The following is a 14,768-nucleotide window of genomic DNA, read 5'->3' as shown; positions in this document are numbered from 1 at the left end:
GGGATCGGGGAGGGATGAGGAATACAAACTCAGGGACTAACTACGTGGTCCAGTCTGGTTCTGTTAGTGCCCAGCTGTGTGACATTGGGCAAGTGACTTGACCTCTCTGGGCTTCACTTTTCTGATTTGTAAAATTTGCAGTACCCACCTCATAGGACTGCTGGGAAATTAAACTGTTTAGTACACATAAAGTGCTTGGGCCCTGAAGCCAGATAGCCGAGGAGATGAAGGGGACATGGGGAAGTCGATTCAAATTACCAGGGCCTGAAGACCCACCTGGAAAGGGACTCTGGGATGAAAATATGACTTTGCTGAGAGGCCTGTAACTTATCTTCACCAAAGCCTGAACCCACTCTCGGCAGCCCTGTGCCAGTTTGATTCCCAGCTCATCCCTTCCTGGCTGTGTGACCTTGGGCAAGTCATTTTACCTTTCTGAGCAACCCAGAGTGTGCTCCGTCAACCCTTTCAATGATTTTGTAAGCACCTAATATCTGGTAGGAGGGCACTTTCTGGATAAGCTGGGGAGAGCAGTTTCCAATTGACTGATAAGGCTACCATTATTTCCTTAGTCAACAAGTACTTCATTTATCCTGAGGGCACTGGGGAGCCATGGAGGGTCGAAGCGGGAGCGATCAGAAGGTAGGGAGTAGGTAGGAGGGGACAGACTGGGGCAGACCAGGGAGGAGGCTAGGGCAGAAGGGAATGTGGAGGAGGTCTTGAGCTAGGGTAGGAGGAGGGATGGACAAGCCTTGGAGACTGATGGCTTTGGGGGGTTGGGGGTTGGGATGAAGATATACCATGGGGGTCTTGCCTCCCCAAGGCCAACTGTTTCTATGAGACTCAAAGATAAAGGAGTAGAGCTCATGACGCAAGGTCCTGCTGGAGTGTTTGGGCCCTCCAGCCCAGGTCACATGACTGGAATATTGCTGCAAAGGATTCTGGGAAACTGAATTTCTGACCTTTTTGGCTACTCTAATGGAGGCTGTCATAGGGTGGGAAACTCTCCAAACGCAGAAAGTGCTTCCTACGCTGTCTGGCCACAAGGAATGTTGAATGTCCCCATGAGTGGTCACGAGGGCTCCAGGGGAGTGGGCTGGGCTGGATCCTGTGTATGCATGTGATGTGGCTGAATCCTGCCTCTCCCCTGCTTACAACGCTCAGGGGCTCCCATCCATTCACAGTGTGACAGAAACTCCTCCATGGTCACTAGGGTCCTAGAGTTCGGCTCCTATCCCTCATCTTCTTCCTCCCACTCTCTGCTCTGCCCCATCTGCTCCAGCCTTCCAGCTTCTTCCCTGTCTCTCAGATATGCCAAGCCACTCCCACCCCAGGGCCTTTGCACCTGCTGTTCTCCTTCCAGATCCTCACATGGCTGGCTCTCACCTCTCCCTCAGGTCTCTGCTCAGATTTCACTTCCCCTGAGAGGCCTGACCTGCCCTCCCCGGCTGTGCCATCACTCTGACCCCTTACCCTCTTTGATTTTCTGTCAAAGCTCTGTCAACCCCACCACAACAGCATATGTTCATGCTCACTACAGTGTCACCTCCATGAGGCCAACGCTTTGGTTGCTTTCTGCTGTGTCCCCCGTCAGTGCTTAATAAAGAATTGCTGGGGCGCCTGGGTGGCTCAGTTGGTTAAGCCTCTGCCTTTGGCTCAGGTCATGATTCCAGGGTCCCTGCCCAGTGGGGAGGCTGCTTCTCCCTTTCCTCCCCCTGCCCCTCCCCCGGCTTGTGCTTTCTCGCTCTCTCTCAAATAAATCTTTTTAAAAAAATAAATAATTGTTGAAATGATACACGCCTCCCTATTCTAGTCCATTTCCTTTTAGTTCTCCGACCCTCAGTTTCCCTAGCCACGAACGAGAACTCTGCCACTCTGACCTTGGTGGGAACGGACAGTGGGTGGAGAGTTCAGGGGCTGGGCCCCACGGAGAAATTTTCTAAGCACCTCCTCCCCACCCGGAATCTGGGGAAAGGCAGGGAGGGCCCCCTTTCCCTAGATCAGACCCCTCCTGCCTGGGAATAAATGGGGAAATGGGGGAGACCCGGGAGGAGGGAGGAACCCCAGAGGGAAAAGGACGGTCTCTTCTTGCTTGTAATCCTGGGCGCTCCCTGGCCTCCTCCTGCTACCTGGCCTCGCCCGGCTTGCCCTGCAATCTCAGCGTCTCCCAGGCAGAGGAACCGGCTTGCTCTAGCCGTCCGCGCGTGCACGGAATGCCCTCCTCAGCCCTTGAGGTCCCGGTCCCCGTGGAGAGCTCCTGCTCCGCCGGGGTCTGGAGGTGCGCGAGTCCGGCAGGGGCTCTGCTCTGACCCGAGCGGCCGCCCAGCCCCCTTCCCCTGCGGGCGGGGGCGGCTTCCCGGGACGGCGGCTGCCCTTGTAAGGAGGCGAGGCCGGGGACACCCGACACGCCTGGTTATAATTAACCCAGACACGTGGCGACCCCACCCCCCAACACCTGTCACTGCCTCCCCCCCCAGCCCCGGCACCTCGGGTCTAGGTCTTTGCAAAGGGGACAGCGAAGAGCCCTCTAAAAATAAGGTCCCTTCCTGAATGAGTCCCTCCCTGTCCCCTCGGCCCGGGAAATTCAGCCCGTGGGGGGCACTGGAGGGCGACCACCGCCTCCAACGCCGGCCTTGGGTTTGAATCTTCTCAGCTCCCGCGACCCTCCGTTTCCCTCGCACTCATTCCCAAGCAGGAAAGTGCATCCAAACACGGGCTTCTGGGGTCAGGCTGTTCTGCGTTCAGTCCTGGGCTTTGGCCAAGCGCTCCCCATAGTTGGGTGCGGACGCGCAAGCGTCTGGAATACCAGAGACTTGGCCCTCTGGGGACTATTGCAAGGTTTCCCCAGCGGCGGGGCTCAGGATCTGAGATTTATCCAGGTCAAGGCCACAGCAGGGGCTGGTGGTCTAGTCGAGTGGCTTCTACGTGCCTGGGACGTCCCCTGCCAGGGTCTCGTGTCCTGGGCAGGGGGCCAGCTGTCCCTGCCAGCCCGACTCAGCACTTGGTGGGGGAATCAGCTTGATGGGGGAGGGGGGGGTCTGGGCTCAGCCCCTGGGGCAGCCCATACAAGGCCATGGGGCTGGGTGCGAGGCATGCCTGGGTTCAGGGTGGGCACAGTGCCCGGGGAAGTGAGGTGAGAGGCTCAGCTGCCCTTCAACTCCCTTCCCTGGGGGCAGCCCCTTCCAGCCAATAGCACAGCCCGGCCCCCCCTATATAAGGCGGCGGCTGCAGGCCCTTCCTTTGGGTCAGTGTCGCCTCCAGGATACAGACAGCCCCTTTCCGCACAGCCCAGCCAGGTACTGCTGGGGGTGGGAGTCAGGGTGGGGTCCAGGCTGGGGGTCCCCATGGTGCCAGCAGCTGATCTGGTCTCGGGAGTCTGCCCCATACCCTCCTACACACAGGGGGGTCAGTGCGTGGGAAGGTTGACCCTGTGTCTGGGAGCCCCCTCCACCTGTGAGCCCCCCGACCTCCCACAGGGTCTGTGGCACGGGGTCGTGGGGAGGGATCTTGGAGACAAAAGGAGTCTTGACAGCTGCCAGCTGTCACCCCTGCAAGGGGCTGCAGGCTGGGCCTGTGTTTGTGGTTTGTCCCCAGAACTGGGTGCCACAAGGTGTGGGAGGTGTCTGTCAACCGTCTGCGGGGGTCATTGCATTTGCAATTCCGTGGGTCCCTGTTGTGCCCCACACAACGGTGTGACCTTGTGTCTGACTTTCCGTGGCCCCTGCATGGGTGTCTATATCCTGGGTGTGTCCCTGGGCTTGGAGGCGTGTGTGTGACTCTATTTACGGAGTGATCCAGGGGTTATTGGTGATGGCAGTGTGTGGCTCTGGGGCTCCCCCACCTTGCCTCAGCACCCTCTGCTAACGTCCCTCGCAGGGTGGGGGTGGGACGCCCTGGAGGGGGGTTTCTGGGCTGGAAGCCCTTGAGCCCTGGAGGCCTGGATGTGTGTCCTTCTGGCCACCCTGGCCCACCTGTCTCTGGGGCTGCTGACTTGGTGCAAATGGAGCTCCAGGAATGTGGGGGGGGGTTGTGGTGGGGGGGGAGCAGCTGGGAAGGGGAGGAGGAGTTGTCCAGACTCTATAAATAATCCCAACCCTGGATAGTAGCTCCAACGATCTTTCGTGAATTCCATCCGCCCCTGGCCTGATGCCTCAGCCTTCGGCTCACCCTGGTCCTGATTTCCTTCCCACCATTCCACCTGCTTCCCATTCCTGGAGCTGCCAGCGAGCTCCCACTCCTACCACCACCACATCTGAAGCGTCCCTCCTCCTTCCCGGGTCTTATGAATAAAAGTAATGATAACAGTCATGGCAGCCACACCTTGGGATAGCAGGCCCCAACTCCGCGTGAGGACGTGTGCTCAGCCGGCCACATCCCTGAGCCAGAAGTATCCTCTTGGCAAGCCCCCGGGCCAGGCTCAGTTTCCAGGCGACAGAGGCTCAGAGAGGCGGAGCACCTGGCTTGGGGTCACACAGCAGGGGAATGGCACAGGCGGGATTTGAACCCAGCTCTGATGACTGTGGCTGGGCTTTTCTTCTCAACGGAGCCCTGCGGGACAGTTGTCAGCAAACAGAGGGGACAGCCACCCAGCCTTCCCTTCTGCCGTGCTCCTCATCCCTTGACTGAGCAGAACCTTCGTGGAGAGAATGTCCCTCCTCTGCTCACACACTCGTTCTCAGCCATACCCTCCACCTTCTCCCCAGCTCCTCACACAGACCTTTAAAATAACAGCGACGGTAATTATAATAATAGCTAAGCAAAATAATGCTTATTGTGTGCCGGGGCTATTCCAAGCACTTAACGTACGTGAGCTCCTTTAAGCCCCCGAGATGAGTGCTATTATGACCCCCATTGTACACATGAGTAATCTGAGGCACAGAGAGGTTAAGCCAGGTGCCCAAGGTCACCCAGCTATTGTACATGACAGAGCTGGAATTTAAACCCAGGCTGATTCCAGAACCTACACTCATCCATGCCAATATCACTGCCCTGTCCCTTCATCTTCCCGCTGGAGAAACGGTCGCTAGCAAGGTTACTAGTCTGGCGTCACCCGTCAGGGTGTGGCGGAGCTAGGATCTTACCCAGAGTCCTGATGCATCCTGTCCAGACACAGGGGCTCAGAGACGGGACCCTTCTTGTTCCAAGTCACACAGCACATGAGTCGGGACTGGCCATCAGGCCTCTCTGAGCCCAAAGCCTTGCTCTGTTCCCTTGCTGGTCTCTGCTGGTTGCGAGATAACCTTCCCGACCCCCACCCTGCCCACCAGGCCCCCCACGCCGCCACCATGCCGTTCGGTAACACCCACAACAAGTTCAAGCTGAACTACAAGCCTGAGGAGGAGTACCCTGACCTCACCAAGCACAACAACCACATGGCCAAGGCGCTGACCCCTGAGCTGTACAAGAAACTGCGGGACAAGGAGACTCCGTCCGGCTTCACCCTGGACGATGTCATCCAGACAGGTGTGGACAACCCAGGTAAGCCTCCGCGGCGGAGCACGGGCAGGGACGCGGGTCGGGGGCTCTGGAGGCTGCCCGCCACGCCTCGATCCCACCTCCCTGGGCCTCAGTTTTCCCGTCTGGAAGATGGGGACGGTACTCAAGGGGCTGCATGTGTGAAGGGCTTGGGATGGGACCCGGCGCGGGGCAAACCACTCACAAATGCACACGAATAATATGTGAGGAAATCATTCAGTCTCCCCGGGCCTCAGTTTCCACATCTGAAAAACGGGCACCCATGTTGTGAAAACAGTCTAGGACAAAGCGCGTGCTCGGGCTCTGGCGGGGGATGTCGTTGGCGCTGCGGTTCTTTCTCCAAGGTCACCAGAGCCCCGAGAGCGGGTCCTAGCCTCCAACTCGAGGTGTGATTGAGGAGGGAGGCCCCTCTTGCTCTGGGCCTCTGTTTCCCCATCTGGGAATATGGGGGTCTTTCAAGTCTCTTATTACCTGTGGGAGCCGATAGTCTAATACATTTCTGAAAATTTTTTGGTGAAGGAAGAGTCCGTGATTTGGGGTCTCTGACGTGGTAATATTTTTAGTACCTTGTAACTGGCCCCCTGGGACTCTTCCTCCTTTGCCCTGCCCCCAGCACCTTTCCCTCACCCCAGACGCCACCTCGACCTCGCCCAGCCTTCCCTCTCCATCCCCACCAACGCTCAGCCTCTGCAGTTCTGACCCAGAGGTCTTGAATGACCCCCTGCTCACACACACACACACACACACACACACACACACACACACGGTCTACACTGGCCCCAGGAGCCTGGGCCTTCCTTGCTGGGGACAAGCACCTCTGACCTCACCCTGAACCCCCAGGTCACCCCTTCATCATGACCGTGGGCTGTGTGGCTGGTGACGAGGAGTCCTACCAGGTGTTCAAGGATCTCTTTGACCCCATCATCCAGGACCGGCACGGGGGTTACAAACCCACTGACAAGCACAAGACCGACCTCAACCATGAGAACCTCAAGGTCAGCTGCCCCCAGGCCAGGGGAGGGATTGGGGAGAGGGAGAGAAGGTGGGAAGGACACTCAGAGAGACAGAGGGACAGAGGGACAGAGAGGCATGGAAGACAGGGAGACGGAGGACAGAGAGGGGAGAGTCAGATCGGAGAAGAGACAGGGAGGGAGATGCAGAGAAAGGAGGCGGGGACAAAGATGGGGAAAGAGGTGTGTGGAGGAGAAAAAGAGGGACAGATGAGGGGCTGGGAGAGAGATGGAGGGAGACAGAGAAGGGAGAGGCCGAGCTAGGGTGGCTGTGGGAGAAGCCAGCGGACAAGCAGGAGCCGAAGGAAGTAGCAGAGAGTCAGACCTGGGAGCGTGCCCAGCCCTGACCCCCGTCCTGCCCTCCAGGGTGGAGATGACCTGGACCCCAACTACGTGCTCAGCAGCCGTGTCCGCACGGGCCGCAGCATCAAGGGCTACACGCTGCCTCCCCACTGCTCCCGGGGTGAGCGCCGGGCAGTGGAGAAGCTCTCCGTGGAAGGTGAGAACCCCCACCGCGCCCACCCTTGGGGCCCCCCAGCTCTGGCTCTGCTCCTCCGTGGAAACACCTTGGTAAATCACTGGTGTTTGGTGAGGGACAGCTGGCGGCATTACCCCTGGTGGCCGTCTGGGGGCGCTGTCAAGGCAGCCCGAGCAGATCCGTGCAGATCCTCAATTGTAGGCCAGCCAGCCAGCAAACGTTTATGGTTGTTATGGTCCTGAGTAGGGAGCTGGGGCTCCCATGATGAATGAGATGGACAAGGTCACTGCTCTCACAGAGCTGTCAGCCTGGTGGGGAGATAAGAGAAAACACAGAAACCTACAAAAGAATGATTAATTCCAACATGTCGCGTAGCCAAGAAACAAGGGTGCATCACGGCATGACTGGGGGGGAGCCCCTTTAGAAAGAAGGAGTTGAGACCTGATTGACAAGAAGGAGACTAAAGAATTCTAGGCGGGTGGAGTGGCCAGTGCAAAGGCCCTGAGGTGGGAAAGCATATTGGAGGAACAGCAAGGAGACCAGTGTGGCTGGAGCTGAGTGGGCCGGGGGAGGAGATGTGGACTGGGGAATATGGGTGGCCAGGTTGTGGAGAGCCTTGTGGGCCGTCCGGACGGCTTTGGCTTCGACTCTGAGGGAGATGGAAGCCTTGAGAGGATGGTGAACAGAGTAAGTCCACAGAACTTACATGGAGTCCTCTGGCCGCTGAGTGGGGAGCAGACTGTGAGTAGAGGTGGGAGCAGAGAGATCAGAAGGGGGCAGCCAGATGGGATAGGCGGTGGGATGGAGAGAAAGAGGGTATGTGTGGGACGTAGAGTCATCAGGGCTCGCAAGCATGTTGTTTTAGTAAATGTTTAACAAACCAGCTCCCCCCCCCCAAAAAAGCACCCCACTTTGCCACGACTGCCAGTTTCCATGGTGTGAATTCTCCTACCATGGCCAATTTTAAGCTATGGATATGATGCCATAGAGAGATGGGAAAAGATGGCACAGTAACCCATCATTACATAAAATCTCACCGTTCAGATAGAGATGAAAAAAGCCTCAAGGACACAGGTAATAAAGATGTAATAAAGTACATAGGAAGTGATCTTGAATATTTACTACCTGTGGGGTTTTTTTAGTTGTTTATTATTATTATTATTATTATTATTATTATTATTATTTGAGAGAGAGGAGGGGCAGAGGGAGATGGTGGGTCTTAAGCAGGCTCCCTACCCAGTGCAGAGCTGGACACGGGGCTCGATCTCACCACCCTGAGATCATGACCTGAGCTGAAATCAAGAATCAGATGCTTAACTGACTGAGCCACCCAGGCGCCCCTCATTACTTGTGTTTTAAATATAATTTATGTAATTGGAAGTTTATATAAAGTATTGTTATTATTTTTTAAGTAGGCTCCACGTCCAACATGGAGCTCAAACTCACGACCCTGAGATCAAGAGTCACATGCTCTACCGACTGAGGCAGCCAGGGGCCCCTGGTTATATTATTTTTAACAATATAATATATTATATAGCATGTGATATATATCATTATATACACTATATTAATATTATATACACTACATGTACACTATGTTAAAATGTATAACATGTATATAAGTACATACATATTATATATTATGCATATATACAACTATATACATAATATACATTTATTCTATATATGAATATATGCAAATACTATGTATGCTAATTTATAATAATTTTTACTGACGGCTCCCCAAATTCCTAATGTTTTGACTGGCTGTCTTGTTGGCCAGCCGGAGGGGCTCCAGCACACTGTTGCTCCCAGGTGGATGGGACGTGAAGGTCAGGGAAGGGGAGACTCCGTGTTTCCTGGCTGAGCGCACCTGCCGGGCTGTTCCCAGTGCCTGGGCAGGCAGGGGAGGAGCACGCTTTGGGGAGAGGTCGCCAATTTGGGTTTTGCCGTAGTGTTCGGGTGCCATTAGCGCATCCACAGGACCAAGCCCAGGCTCTTTAGGGGGGGCCGTTTGGGGTCCCCATGCCTCCACGCCCAGGTTGTGGTGGGGCAGGCTGCTGACCACTCCCTTGTGTGGCCCCTCAGCCCTCAACAGCCTGACAGGCGAGTTCAAGGGGAAGTACTACCCTCTGAAGAGCATGACCGAGAAGGAGCAGCAGCAGCTCATTGACGACCACTTCCTGTTCGACAAGCCCGTGTCCCCACTGCTGCTGGCCTCAGGCATGGCCCGGGACTGGCCCGACGCCCGCGGCATCTGGTGAGGTCCCCTCCCCCAGCTTCTGCCAGGCCCCCCTCCCCGCTCCACTCCCTTCCCCATCCCTCTACCAAAGCCAACACCATAAAAACAACGATCTTTCCAGATGCCTGAGAAAAATGACCTTGCCTTCCAACCCAGTGTGACCTTGGGCACATTATTTAACGTTTCTCTGCTGTGGTTTCCCCATCTGTAAAATGGAGAGCGCAGTCATTGAAAACGGTATCTGGGATATAGTAAGAGCCCAACATCTTGGGTATTAGTTTTATCTTTTATTGTTGCTAGTTCAGTTTCTATGAACCTTTGAATCCCGGATTCTGATAGTCAAAGATTTTCAAAGGTTTTTAAAACTTAGGTTTCAGATGATCTGGAGAGTGAGTGTTAAGATATGCAGATGGGATGATTCTAAGTTTCCAAGATTTTGAGTATTTTTAGGTTCCCGGATTCCACTAATTCCAGGTTCTGTGATTCCGTGGTTTCAGACATTTCCAGATCTAAATGTTTTATGGTTCTAAGACTCTGTTTCTGAGATGTCACAAGGCGAAGGCAAGATTGGTCCTGAGACCAGATGTAGGCTTTCTAAGATTTATCAATTCTGATTCCCAGCTTCTGTTCTTCAAAGATTCTGAGATTCTAAGAGTCTGTAATTTACTGCTGTTCAAAGACTTAAGACCCCTAAAAATCTTTGATCCTAAGATTGGCGATTTTTCAGATCCTGTGACGTTAGGGTCTACGGGGTCGGGGTGGGGGGGGTAAAGCTTCTGCAATTTTGAGGAGCCCGTGCCACCACCTCAAACTCCTCAGGCCCGCTGCCCCCTAGCGGTGGGTGTGTTTTCGAGCGGCCGGGAATGGGGTTGCCACCGGGAGCTGATGCCTCCGCCTCTTCCTGACCTACCCTAGGCACAATGACAACAAGAGCTTCCTGGTGTGGGTGAACGAGGAGGACCACCTCCGAGTCATCTCCATGGAGAAGGGGGGCAACATGAAGGAGGTTTTCCGCCGCTTCTGCGTGGGGCTGCAGAAGGTGGATAGCCTGCCCCTCGCGGCCGACCTGGGACTCCCCCTGAACGCCCCACCCCCTTTTCAAGGCCCCGCCCCTCGGGGAACCCGGCTCCACCCCATGCCCAAGCCCCGCCCCTAAGAACCCGCCTCCCAAGCGTCCTCAAGCCCAGCCCCCTCAGCATCTTGCCCCTCCTGGGTGGTCCGGCCCCTCCCTTCAGAAGCTCAGCCCTCGTGGTTTTCCAACCCCGCCCTCTCGGAATCCCACCCCTACCCACGTCCTCAAGCCGTCTTCCTCCCAACCCCGTCCCGGCTGCGGGTGTATTTGGGGGCGCCCGCTGGCGCTGACCCCAGGTCCTCTCCCCTTACCTCAGATTGAGGAGATCTTCAAGAAAGCCGGCCACCCCTTCATGTGGAACGAGCACCTGGGCTACGTGCTCACCTGCCCGTCCAACCTGGGCACTGGGCTGCGTGGAGGCGTGCATGTCAAGCTGGGGCACCTGAGCAAGCACCCCAAGTTCGAGGAGATCCTCACCCGTCTGCGCCTGCAGAAGCGGGGCACAGGTGCGGCTCGGCAGCGGCGAGGGGCGGGCCCTTGGCGGAAGGGGAGGCGGAGCATCCACGCGAGTTCTGGGGTGGACAAGGGCTACCCCTCTGTGAGCCTCAGTTTCTTCCTCTGTAAATGGGCGTCAGCACGCTTGATCTCGTAGGAATCGATAGGAAGTCACGGCTGTACCATACACATTGTGTATGTCCCCTGTCCCCTAGGGACCTCGGTTTCCCATCTGTAAAGGAGTCGATGGTCAGGATTCAACCCCAGGCGGCCTGGCTCCAGAGCTCACTCTTACCCACCATGCTCTAGTTTCCTGTTGGATGGTTGAGGGGGGAGGTATCTAAATTAGCCGGAGACGTGAGCCCATGAATAGACATTTAGGAGACTCTGAACGCACGTAACCTGTTATACTGTAGGCCCTTAGTACGTGTGGCCGTCTCCGTTGGCACGAGGGCGGCATCCTGGGCCCCGCTTCTGCACCCCTGCTCCCTCCTTACGCCCCTGCCTCCTGCTCCTGCAGGTGGTGTGGACACAGCTGCTGTGGGCTCAGTGTTCGACATATCCAACGCCGACCGGCTGGGCTCGTCCGAAGTAGAACAGGTGCAGCTGGTGGTGGACGGTGTGAAGCTCATGGTGGAGATGGAGAAGAAGCTGGAGAAGGGCCAGTCCATCGACGACATGATCCCCGCCCAGAAATAGGCGTCCAGCCCGCTCGCCGCCGACTGCTGGAGCCCCAGCCAAAGGGAGGACTCGGCCCATCGGGGGCCCGCCCCTTTTCGCCCAGAGCTCCACCTATAAGGGTTCGGCCACCTGGGAGCTCTATGCCCCCATTTCCGAATTCCGTTTCCAACCAGAGTTCCAACCAATGGGCTTCAGCCCCTGAGTTCTGGCCAATGAAGAACCTCCTCACACCTCCTCTCCTTTCCCCAGAGCCCCGCCCACCACCAGGAGCTCGGGCTAATGGAGAGCTGTCCAACATACCTGGAGCTCCTGCTTTTTCTACACCCAAAGCAACAAATAAAAGCAACGGTGGCCCTAGCTTTCGTGTGATAATTACTGAGCAAGAGGAGGAGGGATGTTTGCAATCGGTCGCTGTGTGACCTCGAAGCGGCTTGCTCTCCCTGGTCACGTTTTCTCCCATCTCTAAAATGAGGCAAAGTTAGCGAACAGTCTAATCCAAAACTTAGAAGGTTCTATGAGGAATCTGAGACCCAGAGACGTGTGGCCCCCTTCCCAACCTCAGCTCCCAATCCCTCATACTCAGATATCAGACACAGGGTCCACATGAGGCAGAAACGTAAGCCAAACAAAAAGTCTGAGACTTGAATTTGGCCCGCGGGTCTCCAGTTCGAAAGCTACCACGCATCTCATCACATATATCTCGTTATATTTGTCACTGGCCTCCTTCGGTCTGATCTCACTTCATCCCTCTACAGCTGCTACCACTCCCTTAAACTTCCCTTTCTTTGCTGGAGAACCTGCCATAGCTCCCCACGTCTCCTAGAATGCACTCCTGTTATTTGCGATTCTTCAAGATCAAACTGAAATGCGCGCCATTCACTGATGGCTCATCTTTCCAGGTCCTTCCCCATTATTCCTCTATACACTCTGGCTCCTTACACCCTGCAATTCCCACCTTAACGTCTTTGCCCATGCTCTTTCCTCCTCCAGACTGGGGCTTGGCTCATAGCATCCCCATGAAGTCTTGAGGGACCCGCCTTTTGGAGAGCTTGGTCCCAGGAAGGAGGTGGGGAGGGGCGGTGGGAGGGGCAGGTAATAGCCGTCCGGAAGCATCTGAACGCGTACTGGGTGCTGGCCACATCAATCACCTCTAGTCGACCCAATACGCTGAGGCCCCCGTCAGCACGGGCAGCATTGTGGCCTCAAAAAGAGACAGGTTTCAGACGGAAATGTGAGGCGGAGTAAGTGGAAGACAGAGACCCAGGGACCTGGAGGAGGCACTTTTTCAAACCTGAAGCCACACAGGTAAAGGGCCCTTAGACATCAAGAGATGTACTCTGTTTTACAAAGGGGAAACTGAGGCCAGGGGATGTCCCCAAGCGTTCCCAGAGAGGTTCCTGAAACAGGAAGGCTAGAAGAGAAAGACAAGACCTGTCAGATGTCAGGATGTCCTTTTCAATACTGTCCCCAAATGAAGATTGCATCACTAACCCCGGCTCCACCCCGACCCCACCCCTGAGGCCACACAGACCACAAGCACTCCAGTGGGACGGTGGAAGCCCAATCTGCCCGTCAGCAATCATGCCTGTCCTGCCTATCTTGCTTCAGAAGCCTTAAATGCACCCCCTCTCCCCACTTTCTGTCCCTCTCTGACCTCCTCCCTACTCTCCTGTCTCCTTCCCTCCCTTCGCAGCATAAACCTGTCCCTGCCTCTCCCTTGCTCACAACCTCGCCATGGCTCCCCAGTGTCCTTGGAAGAAAGCCCAGGCCCCTCTCTACGACCTTCAGGGCCCTGCCAACATCTCCGGCCTCATCTGTCCCAGTGACTCTACTCACCGCAAATCTTATGCCATTTGCTGTACTCTCACTCTCCTGCTTCCCAGCCATCGTACAAGCTGTTCCGTCTGCCTAGAACACAAGCCCCCTACCCGCCATGTCTAGCAGCTGTTCATCATTCTCCCAGTGGCAGCTGGGCTGTTCCTCCTCCGGGAAGCCCTCCCTGGCTGGGACAGGCACCCTCTTGGCCCCCTGCCAGCCCTGCCCATTCTGGATCACCACTGAAGTGTCTAAATCCAGCTTTCTCCACTGGACTGAGCCCCCACCCCCACCCCGAGGGCAGGACTGGGGCTGATTTGGTCACCACTACATCCCCAGCACAGGGCTGGGCACACAGGAAGCCCTTAGGGATTGAGATTTCCAGAGCTGGTTGGTGCCCACCACCTGACTCGATAGAAACACCTTTTAGCGGATCCCTATTCTGGCCTCACTCATGAGACAGTAATGTGGTTCTGCTCCAGACCCTGAATTTTTCAACAACAACCACTCAATTTCTACCACCCTTCATTTCTCATTTGACTTTGCTATCAGGCCCAAGAAGAACACAAGACAAGGGTTGACCGCGCCATGCCCCAAGTGGGCAACTGAGGCACGGTAGACTAAGCCTCTTCCCTACATACAACCTTCCATGGCTCCCTAGTGCCCTTGGATGAAAGCGCTGCTTGCTTGCTTTGGCCCACGAGGTCCTGTGTGAACAACCCCCGCCCTCTACTGCTTAGCTCTAGTGAGCTTCTATTCCCCTCCTCTGGCTAAGGACACCTTGACTATCCTCTGAGGAACCCCTCTAAATCCAGCTCCAGGCAGGGGCCTGGCCACTCTGGAGCAACAGTGACTGGGTCAGGGATGGTCACATGACTTCTCCGGGCCAATAAGAGTCTGTCTTGGGACTTTTGACAAAAGTTGGCAAGGAGGAACTTTCTGCTGCAGAAACTAGGCAAAGGGAAGAGAGGTTGGAAATGCTGGGGTCATCTCTGCCATCAGGGAGTGTGCCTGATGGAACTACGGGCTGAAACTATTAAACTCACACTGAAAAAAGCCAAGCTGAGATGGCCAGCTGCCTGGGTTCAGCCCTACCTGAAGTCAGGTGCCCCCACACCGTTAAGGAACATAAACAAACGAATAACCTTTTTGCTTAAGTGTAGATGGATCATTAGTCCTAATACAGCATTTCTCTTGCTAATTCTCCACCACCCCCAACAGAGCAGCCATACTGAAATTACCCACGGTTCTCTGAAAGTCTATCATGCACTCCTCACCACCCCCCCCACCCCCGGCTTTTGCCAGGGCATACCCCAAACCCGCTCAACTCCTACTCATCCTTCCGAGCCCAACTTCAGCATCATTTCCCCGACTCCCCTCCCGCTCTGTTCTGGGCTCCGCAAAGCAACGGTTTCTCTAGTGTTTTGTGTCAGAACCCACGTCCGCCACAGACAGGGGCTCCTCCTGTCTCCGTGTCCAGCACCGGGCCTGGCACGGAGTAGG

At 55.8% G+C, this 14,768-nt stretch overlaps 1 protein-coding gene across 1 annotated transcript; it reads left to right on the top strand.

Annotated features, from left to right (window-relative positions):
• The first annotated feature begins 5,282 nt into the window (after positions 1–5,282).
• CKM (creatine kinase, M-type) lies at positions 5,283–11,788 on the top strand. Its single transcript, XM_008684460.2, has 7 exons — positions 5,283–5,475; positions 6,313–6,467; positions 6,849–6,981; positions 9,049–9,220; positions 10,118–10,241; positions 10,591–10,780; positions 11,290–11,788. Exons 1-7 carry the CDS (start codon positions 5,283–5,285, stop codon positions 11,466–11,468), a joined length of 1,146 nt encoding a protein of 381 aa, XP_008682682.1. The 3' UTR covers positions 11,469–11,788.
• Positions 11,789–14,768: the final 2,980 nt, after the last annotated feature.

This window comes from Ursus maritimus, unplaced genomic scaffold (genome assembly GCF_017311325.1).
Source record: "Ursus maritimus isolate PB19 unplaced genomic scaffold, ASM1731132v1 scaffold_19, whole genome shotgun sequence".
Lineage (NCBI taxonomy): Eukaryota > Metazoa > Chordata > Mammalia > Carnivora > Ursidae > Ursus > Ursus maritimus.
This window is presented reverse-complemented; position numbering and strand designations above follow the sequence as displayed.